Source organism: Hibiscus syriacus, unplaced genomic scaffold, assembly GCF_006381635.1.
Source record: "Hibiscus syriacus cultivar Baekdansim isolate YM2019G1 unplaced genomic scaffold, ASM638163v2 tig00111027_pilon, whole genome shotgun sequence".
Classification (NCBI taxonomy): domain Eukaryota; kingdom Viridiplantae; phylum Streptophyta; class Magnoliopsida; order Malvales; family Malvaceae; genus Hibiscus; species Hibiscus syriacus.
The window spans coordinates 1,018,577-1,040,402 of NW_024062960.1; the positions used below are offsets into that span (position 1 = coordinate 1,018,577).

The following is a 21,826-nucleotide window of genomic DNA, read 5'->3' on the forward strand; positions in this document are numbered from 1 at the left end:
TAGAAAGGATAATTGGGAAGACGAAAGGGTGAAGTATTAAGAGTGAAGAAGATAAAGGGATTATTGCCTTATTGGGCAGTTGAAAATGTTTAATGTGAAGATGGAGACTAGTGGGAAATGTTTACCGTGTGTGAAATAATTTTTGGCATTTAGAAGCTTGGGATTTTTGCTTTAATGGCGAGGGTCCGGTTTAGTTGATCTGTGGGGCTAACAATAAACCCTACTCGCTTTAAATTATGATTTTGGGACATTAGTTGCTATTACGATAGATAGTGAAAATCTAGTAATATGTCGAGGTTCAAATAATAACTAATTTGGTATTATTTAATCAAATCTAAATATATTAAAAATCACATAACTTTTGATTACTTGTATTTAATATATTTTTATTTTTAAACAATAAATAGTATGAATTAAAAAATGAAAATACAATCCTATTAATTTTAAATAATATCTGATCGGAAATACATTCTCAAAAGAAACCAACATTCATACATAAATTTAAAATTAAATAAATATTGTGATTAATTTTTAATTTTAGAATATGTTTCATTATAACTTAATCTCGAATAATTGAAATTGAAATTGAACTTGTTTTGCTTTCTAGGGAGAAAAGCATAAGAGTACGTATGCTGCAACATGTGTCAAGGCACGATTATTACTGATCATGCTTTTATTTAGTGTCAGAAAAAATAAAACATGTTTGCTTGTTTCTTGCTATTGGGTTTTCTGAATTATTCATATTTTAGAGTAAAATATATAAATAGTCACTTTATTACAAAGCGTATTTTTTATTAATATTTTAATTATTAAAAAGTTATAAAATAATTTTTAATTATAGATAGTTATTTTATTTATTTTTTCGATTATTAAAAATTATATAATAATAATTTAATTATTTATATATTTTAAAATCATTTTTATTTAAAAATTGACGATTATTTGAGTTTGACGTTAACCTATCAATTGAGATGTGATAAAATTATATTTTAATGATATCTACTGACAATGTTATTGCTTTCGAGTATTGACTTAACAACATAATGTAAGCAAAGATTCGATCCATAAATTATAACTTAAAACTATTATGAGATCATATTTTATCATATCTCAATCAACATGTTAACGCCCAGTTGAGACAACCACTAATTTTTTTAACAGAAAATGACGAGTTTAAAACATATAAATAGTTGAGTGGTCATTTTGTAACTTCTAATAATAAACTGACTCAACAAAATATTATTCTATAGTAATAGACTATTTTATAACTTTTAATAGTCAAACGATTTAACAAAATAATATCTTATTGTCGAAATATCAGTTATATACTTTACCCTATATTTTAATACAATAAACAAGTAAAATTAAATCTTCCAAAATAATTGTCTTTAAAATTAATATATTCGAGTCCATCAAACTTTAAATAATTGCTTAGAAATTGATTTAATGGTAATCATTTGATTATCCGTGTAACTCAATAGCTCTTTTGTTAAATCAATATTTAGATTCGAATAGTTATAGTAGTTATATATATATATATATATATATATAAAATAACATACTTAAGATTTCTTAATGTTAGGAGGAGATAAATATAAATTTTAAGGAGTAAAAACGTATTTTCAATAAAAAAATGTATAAATTTTAAGGAGTAAAAACGTATTTTCAATAAAAAAAATGTAATTGTCTTCACCCACAATCTCAATCCATATTATATATATATATATATATATATATATATACATACATACAAGAGCGGAGCTTAGTGAGGGCTCAAAGGGGTCCTGGCCCATGTTAAAATTTATATATTCGATATAATTTTGGTATAATAATATTTTGGTTCATGTAAAAAAAAATATTTGTAACTGCTAATGTTAGCACCACAAATCCTAGTCCATCGATATATAGAAGTATCATGTCTTGGACTCGACCTCCCACCGGTTGGATTAAGGGAAACTCGGATGGGGCTGTTAAAACGTGTGACAATATGGCGGCTGCAGGAGGTATTCTGCGCAACTATGAGGGAGAATGGATTTTTGGTTTCACGCGTAGTCTAGAACGGTGTTCGATTTTTACTGCTGAGCTGTGGGGTGTGCATGATCTCTTGTTGCATGCTTGGAGACTAGGAATCCGACAAATTGAACTGGAAACTGATAATCTAGAGGTTATGAAGATCTGCAATTTTTCATCGGATGCGCTTGTGGGGAGTGCTTTGGTCACTAAAATCCATGAACTGCTCAAACTTGAGTGGATCACAAAGGTATCACATATATGTCGTGAGCAGAATATGGTTGCGGATAGGTTGGCTGCTTTGAGCTGAGGAGCCCCCATGCTGCTACTATTTTCTTAGAGCCACCAGTGGAGTTATCTTCCACGTTGCTACGAGATCTTCAAACCTCCAACTAACTCTTTTCTAAATGTTATATATATATATAAAAAGAATGATAACCCCGTGTTCTAAAAAAGTTTGGTCTAATAATATTTTAGGTGTTTGTAAGTTTAAATATTACACAAATTAAGTATTATCTTGTGAATTTTGAGTTATATATATATATATATATATATATATATATAATTAGGGTAAATACAATATAATATCTGTATAAGGACTCTCAACTATTTGACAATGAACGCTCATAGCCCTACATGCGCAATGCTCGAACTTGAGACCTCAAGAATAACAATAATCCCTTAATTACTAAGGTTGCTTAGTTCGTTTTGAATCTTGAGTTTAAATACCTAATAAGTATTTATATTTTTTTCTAAATAATCAAATATTTCGGCCTCTGTCAATATTTAGTTCTAACTCTATATACTTTCATTTTCAAACAAGAATTGGGCCATTCAAGAATAACAATAATCCCTTAATTACCTAAATCTAGAGCCGAGCAAGACTCGAATGGCCCAATTATTGTTCGAAAATGAAAGTATGTAGCACCTTATTGTTATAAAAAGGGTCAATTACCATATTAATCGTTAAATTATGAAATCGATTCTATTTTAACTACTAAACAAAAAATGTATCAATTAAATCATTAAAATTTTAATTTAGTTTCTATTAAGTCATCAATCATTTAACTGTTAACGAGATTAATGATATGTTAGGCAAGAGAATTTACATAATATATATTTGATCCTCATTACTTATACATCTTATAAATTTAGTCATAATTTAGATTATAATATTTTTTTCAATTCTCATTACTTAGGTATTTTATTAATTTAATCTTGATTTTAATTAGAAATTATTCAATAAACTTAGTCTTCTGATAATATAATGATCATTTATTAGTAAAAAAATCAAGTTAAATATAGATGAAAATAAGAGGACTCAAACTTAGAAACTATGTGTTGTAAGCACACAATCATTGAGCTCTGCTAAATATTTATTTCATTGTTGATGAAAATTATATTTACCTTAAAATATAGTTGACGTGCATTTTTTAAATAAAGTATGAATAGGTTTAAAATTATGGGATTTAAAATTAAGATTTTTTTTGATAAATTATAAATCTAATCTTAATTTTATTTAGAATAGAAGAGAATGTGAGATTCTAAGGGAAGGAAGGAGAGTGTTCCTAGTGGGTCTTCTAGGAACTCATAACCTAAAGAAATATGAAAGAACAAAGATGAACAGCTTGAGCAGAATATACTAACTCTGAAAACTAATTTATGTAAGTATAATATTTAGCATAATTCAATGATTAAGTATGTATACACCACCTAATCCCCTATTCAAGGGATAAATCAGAAGGCCATCTCTTTAACATAGATGAAGCCCTTAATGATGATTGTTTAATTTTAAATGCGCAATACTTGTTGAGAGTAGTAAGGTTTGGACCTTAATTGAATGATCTAATGATTCCCTTATCATTAATATTAAGCAGCGATTTAAAAACAAGTAGGATGAGAGTGATAATATAATTAAAAATAAATGCGATACTTATCATCATTTTAATCTTGTGAGACTTAGACTGAAATAAATTAGATAGAACTCACATATAATGAGACTTGAACCCGAATTTAAATTCAAATTTAATTTTTTTTTAAAAAAAAATATAAGAAGATATTTAAACATTAAGATTATTAAATTACTTCAAGCGTAAGACTTTGATTTTCTGGCTTAGACCTTCTTATTATTCAAATATATATATATATATATATTAAAGAGAAAGTTGTAGTCATAATCCGAGGACCGTGAGTTCATAATGAATCAATGATCTTGATCCTATTGGGCATTGAGCAGTCAAACTTTTTAGTTTTGGGCAGTCAGACTTAGTTTTGGATTTGGTTTGCAACACTGACATGAAAACAAAAATCTTGGAACTTTGACCAACATCCACTTATCCCGTCGTATACGTTAATAACTGAAAATTTTCATTTAAATTTTACAGCGAACACGTACTCAGCTCGACTACATATAGATCCGCCAGTGTCTTCTCCATGTTGTGCACTTGTATTAAGCTATTTCGTGATTAGGTTATTTCCAATCGCATGATAAAGTAAACTTTGAATTGTATTTAGACTAATTAGACTTTTATTAATAATTCAATTTTTAAGGGTTTATTTATTTATTTTGGGGACAACAAATTTCTTAATCCAAAGACCAGAAACTTCTCCTCGTAAGAATTTTATAAGCCGCCTGAGATTTAATCCTGTAGTGCAGAATACACACATATGCTTTACTGTCTATGAAATACAATCCGTCAAAGTATTTTGATGTCATCTCATCGGTGAATAAGTCACAAACAAATCAATGAAAAATACCGAATCATAAACTGTTGTTCCGCGTGTACATCCCTTGATCTTTCTCCCGCTTCTCCACCCTCCAATATATATCTCTCATCTTGGACGAAATAAAAATTCAAAACAAAAGCTCAAGGAAAATTCACGAGAGGGAACATGAATCGTTTTGTGTTAAGGTCAGTGAAGCAACGTCTAGTCAACGGCCGGAGCTACTACGGAATCAGCACCGGAGGCGGCCGAGCAGTGTACGGATCCGCCGTGGTTGAGCTGAGCGGGCAACGAAACGGCGGCGTGGTGTTTGGAGGATCTGAGTGGCGAAGGATGATGAGCTCTGCTCCTGCTTCATTGGAGAAAGCGCCTTTGGAGAAGAAGCAACATGAGAACTCGGTGGCGGAAGATACGAAAGGGAAGGATGTGGTGACGTCGAGTTATTGGGGGATTTCAAGGCCTACGATCACTAGAGAAGATGGCACTGTTTGGCCCTGGAACTGTTTCATGGTACTATTTCACCTTTTATTATTTGTTAATTTTTTTTCTTCTCTTATTTTTAGAATTTTGATCCGAAACCGAATCGATCATCAAAGATAATAGAATTTCTTTCGATTAAGATCAATTCAGTTCATTAGTTTCTAAATTAAATTACTCATATCATATTTCTACTTCTTCCAATCATTCGTATAATTATAGTTTGATTTTCTGATTACTTTTTGTGCTCTGTTTGTTCGTGCTCTATGATGCAGCCATGGGAAACGTACAAGGCAGACGTGTCAATTGATGTGAAAAAGCACCACATGCCACAGAACTTTGTGGATAATTAGCTTACAGGACGGTCAAATTCCTTCGGGTTCCTATGGATATGTTTTTTAAGGTTTGTGTTTTACCTTCTCTGTTCCATAACTGCAATATTCTATAATTTGTTTAATTGCATTTTAAATGTTCTTTTGTTAATGTTTTTTGCATTTCGACTGAGATTAGAGGACCGTATACACATTCATCTCTAAATATGTATTGTACATGAATGTATCCTATGGCATTGCAGTTCCGCTGTGGTTTAGTTTATGTATGATCAGAGTTGGGTCGAGGGTAGAGGTGCTATCACGTCTATGAATTTTTTTATATTACTTTCTAAGTCCGTATCTTAATATAAATCATGTATCTCTGTCTCTGTAGTGGGCACATGTCTAGAATCCGGGTATTTGTAGGCGTCCTGCTTAGAATCGATTCTCCGATCCTGTTTTAATACTTGATCTATGCAGAAACGTTATGGCTGTCATGCAATGATGCTGGAAACTATAGCGGCCGTCCCCGCATGGTCGAGGGATGCTTCTACATCTCAAGTCACTCCGTAAGTTCCAGCATGGCGGTGGATGGATTAAAGCTTTACTCGAAGAAGCTGAGAATGAGAGGATGCATCTGATGACGATGGTCGAGCTTGTGCAACCCAAGTGGTACGAGAGGCTCCTTGTTCTCGCCGCTCAAGGGGTGTACTTCAACGCTTTCTTCCTTGTTTATGTAACCTCCCCCAAACTGGCGCATAGATTTGTGGGGTATTTGGAAGAGGAAGCGATCATCTCGTACACCGAGTATCTTGAAGCGATCAAAAGTGGCGAAGTTGAAAATGTCCCGGCTCCTGCCATCGCGATAGATTACTGGAGATTGCCTAAAGATGCTACGCTAAAGGATGTTATAACCGTCATCCGCGCTGATGAAGCTCATCATAGGGATGTCAATCATTTCGCTTCGGTATGTATAGCTCAGTCTTTGAATCAACTCGGAACATAATCTGGTTTTGATTTGATTCATAAACGTAAATCTATTCGAGTTAACTTGAATTACTAAAACCTTTGTCCAAAGCTTGATCTTGACAAGTCTAACTTGAAACCTTTGTCCAAAGCCTGATCTTGACAAGTCTAACTTACCAGATCAGGCTAGTAGCTCAATTTCGGATAGACTCGGAAAGACTGTCCTCATAGATCTCAATTTTGAAGGTTTGATAACCGATCTTAATGCTTTCTATGTATGGGGTTCCGGTATGCAGGATATTCAGTTTCAGGGGAAGGAATTAAGGGAGGCACCCGCTCCTCTTGGTTATCATTAGCTCCAACTCAATGTCGGATATTCATGTGTTGCTGCAAACTTGAAGGGTCTTTATTCTAAATATTGAGTATAGTTTGTGTTTCATTTCCCTATTGGAAAAAGAAAAAGGGTGTGTGGCTTATTGTAATTTCTAAATCAATAAGGTTTTTGTTTATTACTATTTTGATAGTTCTTTCATATTCTTATTGTCACCAGAACATATTATATATTTATTTATAGTACAAGTGTACTAAAACAATCCCGTTAAAAAAATAAATTAATTAAACAGTCTATAAATTAATAATGACCCAGATCAAGTTGATATAATCAATTAATCAAATGTTAACACAATTAAAATATATTTTTACTATATATTAAAAATAACACACATGAGAATATAATATATAAATATGATCAGTTAATCAATCAAATGATAATTCAATTAAAAATATTACAATATATTTTCCTTTAAATTATTATGATATTATTTTTATCTTTCTATATTTTATATAACCTTCAGATAAAATAATAAGATATCATACAACCGAGAATCAAATTTGTACTTCATAAAATTAATGAATAAATTCTGTACTACTTCCATGGTTAGAAACATCTTCTATCACCCATATTTTATGACAAAATATAGTCTAAATTATGTCCATAAACAAATTATACTCTCCCTATGTCAATTATTTTATCACTTGTATATTTTAAATTATCCAAGTTAACAAATATTAACTTTCATATTTATTTTTTTAACCTTCGACCTTAAAAAAGAACTAAACTTTTAAAGACTATTTTTGTCATTTCAACCTTATATGACAATGATCTGTATGAAAATTCTCTTTTTAAAATAAGGTGCATAATCAACAAATGACAAAATTACTGGAACATGTAAAAAAAAGTACAAAAAGAAAAAGGAAAAAAAATGACAATACAAATATCCGTTACTTTTATTTGATGGACACCATTGGGAGATGATACCATATCATGAATCATGTGATACACAGCCATAATCTGAGGCTCTTAATGAAGGGTACACACCCCATTTTGCAAAGAAATACGAAAATGAGTACAAGTTTTACAGAAGAAGAATGCCATCAGCATTCTAAGAGACCTTAATCTCCTCTTAATTACCATAAAATGTTCACGATTATTTCTTAAAAAAGGTCAGTGTTCTTCACCACCATCGAATCATCCCTCGATGCAAATTTATGAAGTGGTTGCCCTATTGAAAGGAGAAATGGTAAATTAATTATATCTAGGACTTCAAAGCCTATATTGTCGCCGATGTTACTTGCATTCGGGTCTCTGTGTCAAACATGAGTATTGTAAGAAGAAACGAAGAGGCAGATTGTCAACATATAATATATGGATGAGTAACGTGATTCAGACACGTACCGGAAAGGAACTATGGTGAGACACCTTCAACAGCTTCCTCACCTGCAACTGAACCCACCAAATTTCACATGAATCATATGAATGCCTCGTTCATTTAAAGTATGAGGTGCTTAATGAATCACTAATAAAAAGTTGTATTATCAGTTTATTTTCAAACACCAGAAACGTAATTCGGTCTAACAAGTACAACATATTCATAATGTGGGGAAATAGATTAAGTTTCAATCTATTTGCAAAGAGGAACTTCATAATTAATACGTAACACCTCCAAAGTAACCAAAGGATAAACTCAAAATCTCCAAGAGCCACTTGTCTGAAACCAAAATTAGAAAGGGGTATGTTTTATGTTTAAACTCATAATTAACACTCGACACTCCGGTACTGGTGAGGGATGAGAATGTGTTTGGCATGTGTATAGTTAGATTTTTCTAAATTGTTTCTATAAACAGCGTCCTCGGAAGTCATATCCCTATATCTATGTGTCAGAAACGAATACTTCAAAACAGAACAACATAGGCAAAACCACACACAGGCTACCGTACAAGGTTTACAGCTACATAACCGAAACAAAGCCTAGTAAGCGGGATCATAATAAGTCCCAATGCCTAATGAGGAAATCATTGTTAGTCCTCAAATCAGCACATTCTTAACAATTTGCAGCATTTTTCAAGTTAGGCTAATCCAGCACATAACCTAGTATAACTGAAAAAAGGAGCATGCAAACCACAATCCCTATAGAATTGACTACCTCGAAGGTTAGAATTGAAACCACAGGTAGTCAAGTGTTTAGCTAGTGCCTCTCCCAACTCCTTTTGCCAATTTGGTAAAGCCTTGGCTTCGGAAACAGGCCACACGATTGCCGTCTCCGAAGCTAGATCGACACTTGCAGAGAGACTTGGGGCTGCACATTAAAGCAATCATACAATAAGAGATAGAAACGATTCCATTTAAAATGATATATATATATATATATATATATATATATATATATATATATATATATAGAATAACTTACTTGACTTTCCAGTATTTTCTTCACACTTGAAGTACACCCGCCGCAAGTCATCCCCTAACATAAATTTAAGAGCAAAAAATCAGTAGCATTTTACAAGTTTTTTTTTTCTCAATCTTTCTAACACGGGGGAATCATATGTATCATCTTACCCCAACATTGAGAATAATGACATCGGATGAAAGGGCAGAAAGGTCACCAGCCGCTCCGAGTCCTAATTTAGCCTCGGAATCTCCGCCGCCCGTTCCTTCCCCACCCCCACCTCCACAGCTCCCATCATCGCCACCAAACGCTCCGCCTCCGCCAGAACTCCCGAGGCACTCCAAACGGCGGTGAAAACGTTTGGGAATGGAGAAGGAGCTGATCCTTATAGGAGAGGGGCACGAAAGGAGGCGGTGGGGGTCAAGAGAGGGGGTTTGGGGTTGGGGAAATGAAGGTTTAGGGTTTTAGGAATGGATAAGGGAGTAGCTGAGAGTGCTGATTCCATGTCTAAAATTATTATCAATTATCTTTCTTATCCTTTGGTTTGTGTGTGTATATATATATATATATATATATACACACAGAAGGCGTCGAATTTCTGACATCTTAATTCTCAAATAAGGTTTTTTTTATATTTATTCTTGAAATAAGGCTATTTACCTAAGTAATTATTAAGAATGTCAATGTAATCATGCTTTGTCCATACTCCATACATGTTATAAATAATTTTTCAAAAAAAAATATAAGATATAATATTTCTTATTTTTAAATTTTAAATTACTTGTAATGTGATTGAATTTCCTTTTTTCAAATAATATCAAAAGAAAAAAATATTAAAATTATGCAAATGCATAAAATATACTATTTCACAAAAAACTTAAAAATATTATAACGCTTTTACCTAAACAATATAATATCAATACTATAAAAATCAAAATAATTTTTTTCAAGTGAGATATTTTTAATTTTAATATTACCCACGATTAAAGCTAATGAAGATTTCTTCTAATAAGGCCAATATTTTAATCATTATCCAAATAAAAAAATATTAAAATTTGGTGATATACAATTATCATATTGAATATACATTTTGCACAAATTAATAAGATTAATAGTCAAATGTAAATTTGGAAAAGATTCTTATGTTTGATTGACATTGTTTTTTCATAAAAGATTGTATCATTATTAAAAAATGCACATTTACATCCAGTATTTTTATGAGGAAAAATATTTTTAAGGTTTTTTCCTGAAAAATAATCTTTTCATGTGTGTTTATAATGATTTTTGTTTCAATCGATAAATTAAATAATAAGTGACAACAGCAAGAAAAAGATATTTATATGCTATCTTCATTCTTCAACAAGTGAGAGGAGAAATTGAAGAGATGAATGAATATGTATAGTTATCTATTAACTCACATGTATTGTTTGAATAAAAAATAAAAAAATATTTGACTCGATTATATACACAAGAAGAAGCTCGATGAAATAAATATTATACTAATTTGTTAATATATATATATATGACAAAATGATTAGAAGGAATGTGAAGGTGTAAGAGCTTAATTAAACTTTTTCTTAAAAAACTTTAATTTTAAAAATAAATAGATAAATTTTAGTTATGATGATAAAACTTCACAATCTTTTGATGATCCAGATTCGAACAACATAGACATAGGATACTATATCATAATGTTTTAAAAAAATAAAATATTTTAATATGAGAAAAAAATGGGGACGTGCCACGCTTTAAACCTGTATCGAATAGTAGTGAATAGAAAAGCAACGGAAGAAGCTTAACCTGCTAAATGTAACAGTGGAAAAAACAATACATCGTTAAACATTAACGAACGTAGTAATCAACTAGGTTAAAAGGGTACGATATTAAAGTTTGCTGGTTCAAATTGCCAGCTTTGATCAACAGAATGGTGAACCGTAACTTGGGTCATCGCGTGCCGATTGGGCGCACACTGGCCTTTCCGATCGTCATCCCCGTTTTCAGAAGAAGTAAATAAAAAACACGAACCGAACCTTCTTAAACCATGTAAGTCATGCCCACCTGAATGAGGTGTGAATGCGGCACGCTCAGATTCGCAGTACCCCTCCTGCAGTTCTTCCTCAAGAAAGCATAAAAGTAATTATAACCAGTTTCTTATAAACCAAGAATCTTTTCTTGCCCTTATGTCTCCATGACCAAGAAGATAAACGACTCCAGATTCTTTAGCCGTTCGTATAAAAGATAGCTCCCTTTCTAGACTATGCTCGGCATCAGATGCCGATGGACCTGCAGCAGAGTCGGGCTTTACTACCCACTCAGATGTGCTTGCTTCTGAAATCGAATTATTAGTGCACCCATACTCAGCCAGCAGGGGAACCCCAAGTGAGTAAACACTTCCACTTGGAGTCACGAGAACTCTCGAGAAAGATGAATCCTCAGATTCTGCGTCTTCGTCACCATCGCTTTCCAATTGCCTTTCCTGGGCTTCCCGACGAATGTACTTCTCAAGACTATCAATCAGCAGCTGCTCAAACACTAGGTGATTTTCCTTACGAACGTCCTTGTAACCATACCTGAGAAAGCGGTTGGTCAGTCGACCGAGAGAATTCCATAAGGGGAAAAGGTGAAGAACGATGAGGAATAAGGAATTGTGCACATAGTGGAAAAGGAGAACTATCAAAGATGCTGCCAGATTAATTCCACAATTACCGTACCAGTGTCATTTTTACAATGGGATCTAGTTTCGAAACAGAGCATCGTACCTGGCAATACACCGAAAGATATGGTAACTTTTGGGGCAGAGTCGCCTGAAATAGAATCGTTCATTCTGAGGCACCACGGGAACAGGGACATACTTAACGCAGACAAAGATGACCATCGAGTGGATAGCAGGGAGTGTGGTTATGAACTGACCGAATATAGCTGGTACTCCTTTCGCCAGTTCATTATAAAGCAAACCAATACCGGGAGCTCTGATTGTCCCAAGGTTGCAGCCCAATTCTCGCATCAAATCCATTGGCAGTTTTCTCGTCACTTCAGTTTCATATTTAAGCTTGCTACCATAATTCCAGATCCACATAATGACAAACATTATGACAGCGAAAACCAATATTATCCAACTTCCATCCGGCACACTCCATAAAACTGAGGAAAAAGGTCAATTCCAAACCAGGAAGAAGATCACAAAACTCAGCACAATTATGATGTTTATCTGCCATATGAGAAGCATGACAATTGTGACTAAAATATGGTCATCATCATTACTCCAAGCTCGGCTATACCTGGAACAATATATATAACTAGAAAGATGAGAAATCTATCTAATTTTGAAGCAAAGAAAAGGTAAGGAGATCGCTTTATCTCGGTAGTTGTTTCAGCACCCCATAAAATAATTGCATATTACTTCTTTATACCCTACAAAGAACCTAGACTTTTATGAGTTACATGAACAATAATTAATTCAATGATAACAAAAGTGACGACTGCTAGTACAACCAATACAAATGAGACTTATCAAGAAATATTACCATAGGCATTTCCAATCTCGTTAATGCTTGAGATGGAGCAACCATGACCAGGCAAACTCCCAGCAAGAACCAGTTTATGACAGGAATAGATCTGACCCATGAACCTTTTAGATGTGTGAATGATTTTAAGACGAGGGAAACAACCAAGAGCCGATGATTGCTTTATGCACGAAAATGTTGCTGTTGTCATTGCTCGACTGGCAATCAAGGCGGCAATATAGCTATCAATAAGACTGGCCAAAACGCACCACCTACATGGGGCAAAAACAGTTTCCCATTTAAAGGAAGCCAAGCAGGGTGTATTTTCAAAATAAATATAGGTTCTAATCCAAATAATTCGTGATCGACACCCATTGATGATAAAACGTGGAACTTACTAGGAATTGAAGAAAAGAAATGTTCAGCACCGTTATGATTTCCTATAAGGTATGCTGCTTGACCCAGGTAACCCAACAATAGGCAAGGCAATACGAGAAAGACAATGTCAGCTGCAAACAACCACTATCACACAAATCAAAAAATTGTAAGATCTAGAGTAGAGGACTACCAGCAATTTGTACAGGACATAGAAAATGCAGATGATAAGGTAACCCCTTGCTCCATTACCTGAATTGATCGTACAGAAAAGTAGCAAAGGTCTGCAAACATTGCTTCAGACCCTGAAACATAAACCATCACCAGCACAATGATCATATAGAACATATGCCATTTAATTTCCAACTTCAAAATCATGAAAGCGAATCAAAATGCTTTACTTTAGCTGAATTTTGTAAACACATTAAAATATTGCATTCCAATGCTTCAAGAAACACTAGATAAACAATAAAAAAAAGTTGGGATAATGTGAGATAACTAGAAGTGACATTTCCTACAACAATTTGTGGGGTTGCAAGAGATTTGCAGTATGACATTCTTGGAAATTATCCTTGACAAAAGAAGGAAAATTGATTAAAATAATAAAAATAGTCAACCTTGAAGTACAATAATGTTTTATCAATGTGTTTACCTGTTGCACATAAAAGACAACCTCCAAGCGCATACCAGGCATTAACTGAGTTTCTCTTGAAATATAAATAGATGTGAACAGGATTAAATGCCCTCAAGACGCTTGCATCATGCTTAAAAGATTGTAAATTCCAATGCCTGCTAAAGAACAAAACCATATGAACAAAGCAGGGCCTACAGCAAGTCCTACTTGACTTGTTCCAAACTTCTGTACACTGAACAAAATTACAAGAAAGGCAACTGATATCATCACCACTTCATCTGCAAATAAATAAAAAATAAGGAAACACAATAGTTAATGACTATTTACCTGTATAAGCAAATCATAAAGGAAAATAAATCATAGGATGTAAAAGAGGGAAGGCAAAAGAAAAAAGGTCATATTGTTTCTAATAAATGCAGATTTAACATTTAACCAAACTGGAAACTATAGTCTGACTAAAGTTAAATTATCATTACAAACATCACATGATTGAGAAAAAGGTAGCTGCAGAAACATAATGAAGATTGTAGACTCGTGATTTAGTTATGAGATCTACAGGTTAATAACCACCGCATGCTATATTCAAAAAAAAAGTTTCAATAATATACAAGTTAAATTATGCAAAGGTTCTTAGCCAAAAGGTAAATTGAGAAACAAGAATGTCCTCTCTGACATAATTTACTAACAAACAAAGGAATGTGAGCCAGCAAAGCAATAATGTTTTATAGAGTTGGTAACAGCATGGAATAACAGCTTACTTTGTTCAATTGCACCGACTCCAACCTTCAGACCACCAACAGCAGACATAACTATAAAAAAATGCAGAAGTTATAATCTGAAAATTAAAAATGAAAACAGAAAACTCAAAACAGTTATGTTATATTCTATCATAGCATGATTCTGTAAACAAAAGAGATGAAAGAACTGTAACACATAAAAACCTGACATTGCTGGAGTAACAACCCCATCAGCTATCACCATAGAAGTGCCAGCAAGCACTAACATCAGAAGAAATTTCTTCAGAGTCAATGAAGTCTCTAGTCTCTCCTTTATTTTAAGTGATCTCTCGAGCTCAGGAGACGGCACCTTTAACATGAAGCCAATATCCGTGTATCTGATGGAACATGATTCGGGAGAAGACTGACCTTAGCATGCCGACAAATCATGAGTACAACGCAAAAGTACCACCTTCAAGAAAAAGCAACAAATGATGTAAAACAGTTGACAAAGAATATATACTTAACATACTTGTTTAAGGCCTACATAAAAGATTATAAATACATCAACAAAAGATGTCAAATGTCAAACAGTTGACATGGAATTAATATTTAACAGGGATTTGATTGGGATTGAAGAACATCTGGCATACCTTCACCGTCATCATTAGCCCAAAGAACGATAAGGACATATTTGACAAGAGGAATCAAGAGTAGAGTGTATAGAACTAGTGATAGCGCGCCAATAACATCTTCATCTCCGTTGATAGGTGCCTTGCTAAACATCACACTAAACGTATATAAAGGACTTGTTCCAACATCACCAAATACAACTCCAAGAGTCTGAAATGCTGTATTATCTCCTTCCTATACCAAAGTCCTGAGATCAAATTTAAGTATACACATAAAAGTAAGCTGCAAAATCAAAGCACATTAAAAAAATGCATGCCTCAATTTGATCAAGTTAGGCACCAAATAAATTCGATTTTCCAAAATTACATACAGAGGACTGATTTGTTGCATTAGCATCATGAAACAAGAAGAACGACATACCTCGTAGTCACTTCTATGCGCGCATGGACTTCGAGAGCTTCGACGTCGAAAGAATCAACGCGCGGTTCGGTGCGAATCAACGCTGCACCGGACTATCCTCGTCTTCGGAATCTACTCCACTTCATACGGCACATCTGTATTATCTTCCTCGTCCTCGTCCTCGATCTCAGATTCATCTTCGCCTGGGAACACCCAACGAGATTCCAACGAATCCATCGAGGCTGATCCTACTCCTCTGCTGATCTCTCCTCCTCCTCTCGCCGACGATGAACCTCCTCCGCTACCGCCGCCGACCTCCTCCGCCATTGAGAAAACAAACGATTTATAAGAGATTCGAGGCAATAAACTACGAAGAAAAGATCATGGATTGGCAAATATTTTGGATGATGCTCGAAGATTACGCGGTGAACGGAAATGGCAAAACGGTGTTTCACAGTTTGCGTCAGTCCTCTAACGAAGCAGGGGGATATATCCATTGCGAAGAGAGTTTGAGCTTCACGCGCTCAAATGGGCTATTTGTGCCATGCGATGATCTGAAATTCGACATGTAGTCTAATATACGTATATGGTTAAAAAAATTATTTAAAATATTAATTTTTTAATATTTTCGATAAAAAAATACTTATAACATTATTTTTATTTAAAATATTATTTTTTTTAATATTTTCGATAAAATATTTAATATTAACATTTTCTGTAAAAAAAAATAATGTTTTAAGTAACACTTTACCGAATATGTTAAACATTTTTAGTAAAGCAACCAATAATAACATTTCCGATAGAAATAATAATGTTTTAGGTAATGTTTTTACCAGAAATGTTAAAAAAATAATAACATTTCCGGTAGTAACTTCCTTAGTCATATATTAGGTTATCGCATTTAAGACTTTCTGAATTTCGACAAAGTGTAGGTCGTGAATTGAAATGACAGAAAATAATATATGTGTTTATATATGACATAATGTAAATAAATATCCCTAACGTTAGGAAGTATTGTCAAATTTGTCCGCATTATTTTTTTTGGAACATTTGACTCCCAACGTTTCATTATGAGTCAAAAAGAATTTTCGTTAGATGAAAATCGTTAGTCAATTAAACTAACGATTAATACATGATGTTGAACAAACAAGAACACATAGATCTAGATATTGATGTAGAGTGTCCAAATCATAATAAATGATGTCACGTCAAATTTTTAAATAAAAAATTAAAATATTATTATTAATATGTAATATTTTTATTCAATTAAATAATTACATATGATTTAAATTTAAACTTAGCAAAAACTTGCTTTTGTGGGAGTTGAACTTGGACAAACGCTTGAAAGCTTATCATCTAAGCACCACGTTAAATCTTCATTTGTTTATTTTTTTCATTATAAATATTTAACATATAAGTTATGTATCACACACATTTTATCAAACACCTTCATCACCCTCATGTAATTTCTTCTCCCTCTTCGCTTCTTCCTCACGATCTCTGTCGTGGCAGTGGAACGAAGCGACACCTTGACGCACGCACCAGACCCGAAAGATGTCTTGGTTGAACCAGACGGTTCGAGGACCGAGTCGGTGTCACCAAACCATCCTCCGACCCCACCCCGGGTAAAGCAAGAAATTGCACTCGAACAGGAACTTCGAAACCCCGTCTTCCGTTCTTAACAGATAATTAACCTGCTTGAAATAAAAAGAATAAACAATAAAATAATAATTATGGGGTTATGGAGGAAAATGCAAAAAAGAAAAAAAAGAAGGAACCTTGCAGGAGAGAGCAGCAAAAGAGATAAGAGTCTTGCAGGCTTCTGTAGAAGGTACTGCAGAAGTTGCCGCCCACACTGCAGTTGTATAATTTAGTGGATTTGTGGCTACAAACAGCATCGACATCACAGCGTATAGCAGCATCTGCTGGTTCTAGTGCAAAGGAATTTGTGATGGTACTGACATATGCTCGAAAAGTCCCGGGTCAATAACAATGCGTTCTTTCGATTCTTTTGTCACCATGTCAATAATCTTAACGCGTATATACAGAGACGATATTATCATTATTTGAATCTTCATCCGCAATAGAGTAGGACATTTTGATATACGCCGTGTATTTCTATTCAATGAAGGCATATGTTGAGTGAGAGTTGTTTATTTTCAGTCTCTGCATACAAAAATAGAGCACTGTTTGAGGCCAAGTAATGGGGTTTAACTCCCTATAACTGTACCGACGTGACTGAAATCATGTCATCACTCTATTTTTCCGTTTACAGTTGCAACAGTCAGTTTTTCTGTAAGATTCTTCTGAATATATGAATATAAAAAATATTAAAGAATAGAACGGAATGTATTTTTGCTGCCTGTCGATGTTGTTGGGCACCTGGACTGGTGCTGTCGGATCTCAAATGTCAATGTCATTTTATAAAAGTGCTGCTTTTGACAATAGCAACTTAAGGAGTGAGGGTACAAGCAGTTAGGGCAAATACTGATACAACAGTCCAAGCAATAGATATTCTTCTCGTTTTTCTTGGCATCTTCATGAATTATGCAAGCATTGAAGAACTTCTCAGTCAGAAGAACTTCACAGTCAGAAGAACTTGGAGCCAACGAGGTAGATGGGAAGAATGTAACATCCCAAACTATGGGTTAGTGATCAAATTGTAAAATTTCAGAATTTGGTGATTAAAGTAGAATAGTTTAATAGTTTAATGATTTATGTGAAGATATTTCCTGAAAGTTGTTAGTAATTATTAAAAGAATGAAAGGGCAAAATAGTCATTTGACTTTAAAAAAATGAATGATATATTTGTATAAAGGGATAAGGATGAAGAGATATTTTCTCTTCATCATCTTCTTCTTCTTCTTCATCATACGAGAGAAAGAGAGAGCCAAGCTTGCAAAGGTAAGTTTTCGAATTTGTTGATTATTTGTTGATTAAAGCTTGGGTTTTGATCATTAGATGATAACTAAGCTTAAAGAAAGCTTAAGTTATCTTAAAATCAAAAGATAAATGAGTTATGATATATTAAAGGAAATGGGTTTTTAGGTGGAATTTTGAATAAGAAGATTTAAATGAATTTGGAAGATGAATTTGACTTGTCATCCATGAGAATAAGAAGTTAGAAGTGTTAGAATTAAGTTTGGATAACATGGAAAATTTGGTATGATTCTTAACCTTAAGAATTTGGATGGAATATGGAAGATTATAAAGTGTTCGAATGATAGAAATTAGTTAAAGTTGTTATAGATGAGTTTAGTAGCATGATAAGGATATTATACATGAAAATTTGAGTGAAGTATTTATGAATTTCGGGTGAAAATAGACTATTCTGGATAGGTGCATCGATGCACTATGAATAAGCACCGATGCACTAAGATAATTTTGAAGGTGCATCGATGCATTAAGGGGTGCATCGATGCATGAAAATTTTGAAGCTATTTTGTGTACCGATGCACCCATAGTGCATCAATACACCCCTAAATGAAAAATGTAATTTTGGTTCATTAAACTGACTTAAGTTATCAATATCAAGTTTAAGGTCTAGGCTTCTGATAGTTGTTTTGAAATGTTATATTTATGTAGATATTGAGCCTAAACAAGTTCCAGAATAATCAAAGGATTAGGATCGAATCAAAGCAAGGCTAAGGTGAGTGCAATTTAATTGTACTTATGCTATCGAAAAACATTGGCTTGCGATGAGCCAGTGACAGAGTTACTATGGTAAGAAGTAATTCCTAAAATGTTATAAATTGATATGATTCTTATGAGTGCATGTTAGTTTATAGGATTATAAGGAATTGGACTTGAGATAAGTTTATTTCTAATAGTTATAGTGTATGGAGTATTGATTCTAAAAATGTGAATGACATGAAATGTATGTATACTTGATTATATGAACTGATATGTGCTATATGATTTATGTGATATGCCATATATGAAAATAAATTATGAATTATAGAAAAGGATTATATGAGTTATGTGAAAAAGATGATTCAAATCATATGTGAAGTATATATGAACATATGTGAATAAGATATGATATACATGTTATATGAAATGATACAGATGTTTACACATACATGTGATGTGTGACAGAAGAAAGGTATATGTGATCACAAGAGAAATGACATGAGTACATGAACATATGAAACATAAGAATAATGCCCATGTTATATGATACGAGCTATAGGTATAGTTGGCATGCCAAGAGTCGAGGGTTTCATAGGTCATTCGGGACAATACAGTGGTCCTTCGGGATAATACAGAGGTCTTTCGGGACAAATTTCATATGCCACTCAGTGGGACTTATACGAGCTGTAGTGAAAACATTAGTGCACAACCTCAATGTACTCACATATCCTTAGTTCTCACCAATGTACCATGGTCTAATAAAGAGACAATAACAAATACAATACCTATGATGTATATGCTTTTGGTGATATGAAATATGTTACATGAATTATATGATGTTATGTGTATATTAGGATATACGAAAATGATAAGTACAAAATCATATGATAAATAGAGATTATGATGATGGTATATGTATGCATTTTATTATATGAAATGTTATATAGTTTTATTTCATGTTTTATATGCCTCACTAAGTCTATGACTTAGCGTGTGATTGTTTCACACGTAGGTTTCGAGAAGAGGAAGATTGATAAAGGTTTTACAAGACAAATCAGTTCATCCTTTCAAAAGATCAGATCAGAAAAGAAATGTGTAGTATGTATTTTGTAATAATGATAGTGGTTGACATGTAATTAAAGTTTTAAATCCGATATGTTTTAATCGGTTTTTTAAAATCATATGATAGAGTTTTATAATGTTTTAAATGTATTTATGTAAATATATAGTAATGAACGGTTAAATTTTACGAGTTTTATGAACGTTTTACGAAATTCACTGTAGTAGTGCATCGATACACTGTTTATGGCACTGTTCATTACTGTTCACGGTACTGTTCATACCGTATTTCATTGTTCATAATTACGTTTTATCTCAAAATTTTATACCAAACACATTTGAACAGTATATGATCATATTTTCTTAATATAAGTTCAAATGTTTTATTATTTTACAAGAATAAAGGTTTTGAAATGTCAATGTGACATCTCAGACTCGTATCTGGATCGGGTACGGGTTGAGGTGTTACAAAGAAAACAACTGTCATGTGAAAAAAAACCTAATTCAATTAGCTTTTTCTTGTGTAACAGATAAAGTGAGATAAATCCTAAGTCAATATAGTTAATTATTTATTTATATGTAAAACCACATAGTTAAGAGGGGAGAAGAAATTACATGTCAAGAGGGGATAAATAAGGTGTTTAATGAAATGTATGAGAGACATAATATATGTTAAATATTTTGTAATGCAAAAAATAAACAAATGAAAGGTTTGGCATGGTGGTTGGGTGATGGGGTTTCAAGCATTTGGCCTAGGTTCAACTCTCCACAAAAACATGTTTTGTTTGGTTTAAATTTAAACTAATATGGTGTTGACAAGTGTCATCATCTTATTAGACAAAAATATTAAATAAAAATATATAAATATTAAGAATAATATTTTAATTTTTATTTATCATCTATCATGACATGGACACGCCACATCAATGTCTGGGTCCACGTGTTTTGCTTGATCAGTACCATGTGTTGACCATTAGTTGACTAATCACTAATGGTTTCCATTCAACGAAGGTTCTTTTTGACCCATAATGAAACGTTTGGGGGTCAAATGTTAAAAAAAGGCAAATTTGACAATACTGTCAAACGTTAGGAGTATTTGTTTGCATTACGGCTTATATATTTACATAAAGTGTATGTATATTCGATAAAAAGAAGGGTGAACTACCTATTTGATCATTCATCTAGTATTTAGTTTCTATTTTGATCACCTAATTTTTATCACAAACATATTGAAGAAAATACCCATTATGTTTGATTAATTATTCACTTTGGCATTTATTCTGTTTTTAAGCATTATAACCTTCAATATTTTATTTTGCGCCAAAAATGTCTCTTCGTTGTTGGAAATCGTTAATCAATAAACTGTTAACGCTCTTAAATATGAGTTTTTTTGTCTCATAATGAAAATGTTGGGGCCAAAAGCTCCAAAAAGAAATAATAAGAGCTAAATTTAATATTTAGTTCAATATTATGAGCCTTTTTCCCTTAAAATGAAACATCGAGGGCCAAAATGCTTCAACAGAAGAATAGAGGTCAAAATTATTATCTAGGCAAGAATTAGGGGCATTTTTCGACATTATGTCTTTTTTAAAATCATACTTAATGTTACGTTTTTGTTTTGTTTTGGCTACTCACTGTTAAAAAATTAATAGTGATT

General features: G+C 33.0%; 1 protein-coding gene and 2 pseudogenes across 1 annotated transcript; 1 reads left to right on the forward strand and 2 right to left on the reverse strand.

Moving 5' to 3' along the window:
• The first annotated feature begins 4,835 nt into the window (after positions 1-4,835).
• Positions 4,836-7,020, forward strand: LOC120151018 (annotated as a pseudogene).
• Positions 7,021-7,751: 731 nt separating this feature from the next.
• LOC120150997 (copper-transporting ATPase PAA1, chloroplastic-like) lies at positions 7,752-9,427 on the reverse strand (the record flags this gene model as incomplete). The annotated part of the gene is made up of 5 exons (XM_039163559.1): positions 7,752-8,133; positions 8,224-8,265; positions 8,972-9,124; positions 9,239-9,292; positions 9,388-9,427. Coding segments are annotated over 4 exons (279 nt in total), but the record flags the coding sequence as incomplete, so codon positions are not given.
• Positions 9,428-10,987: 1,560 nt separating this feature from the next.
• Positions 10,988-15,804, reverse strand: LOC120151089 (annotated as a pseudogene).
• Between the last annotated feature and the right edge of the window lie 6,022 nt (positions 15,805-21,826).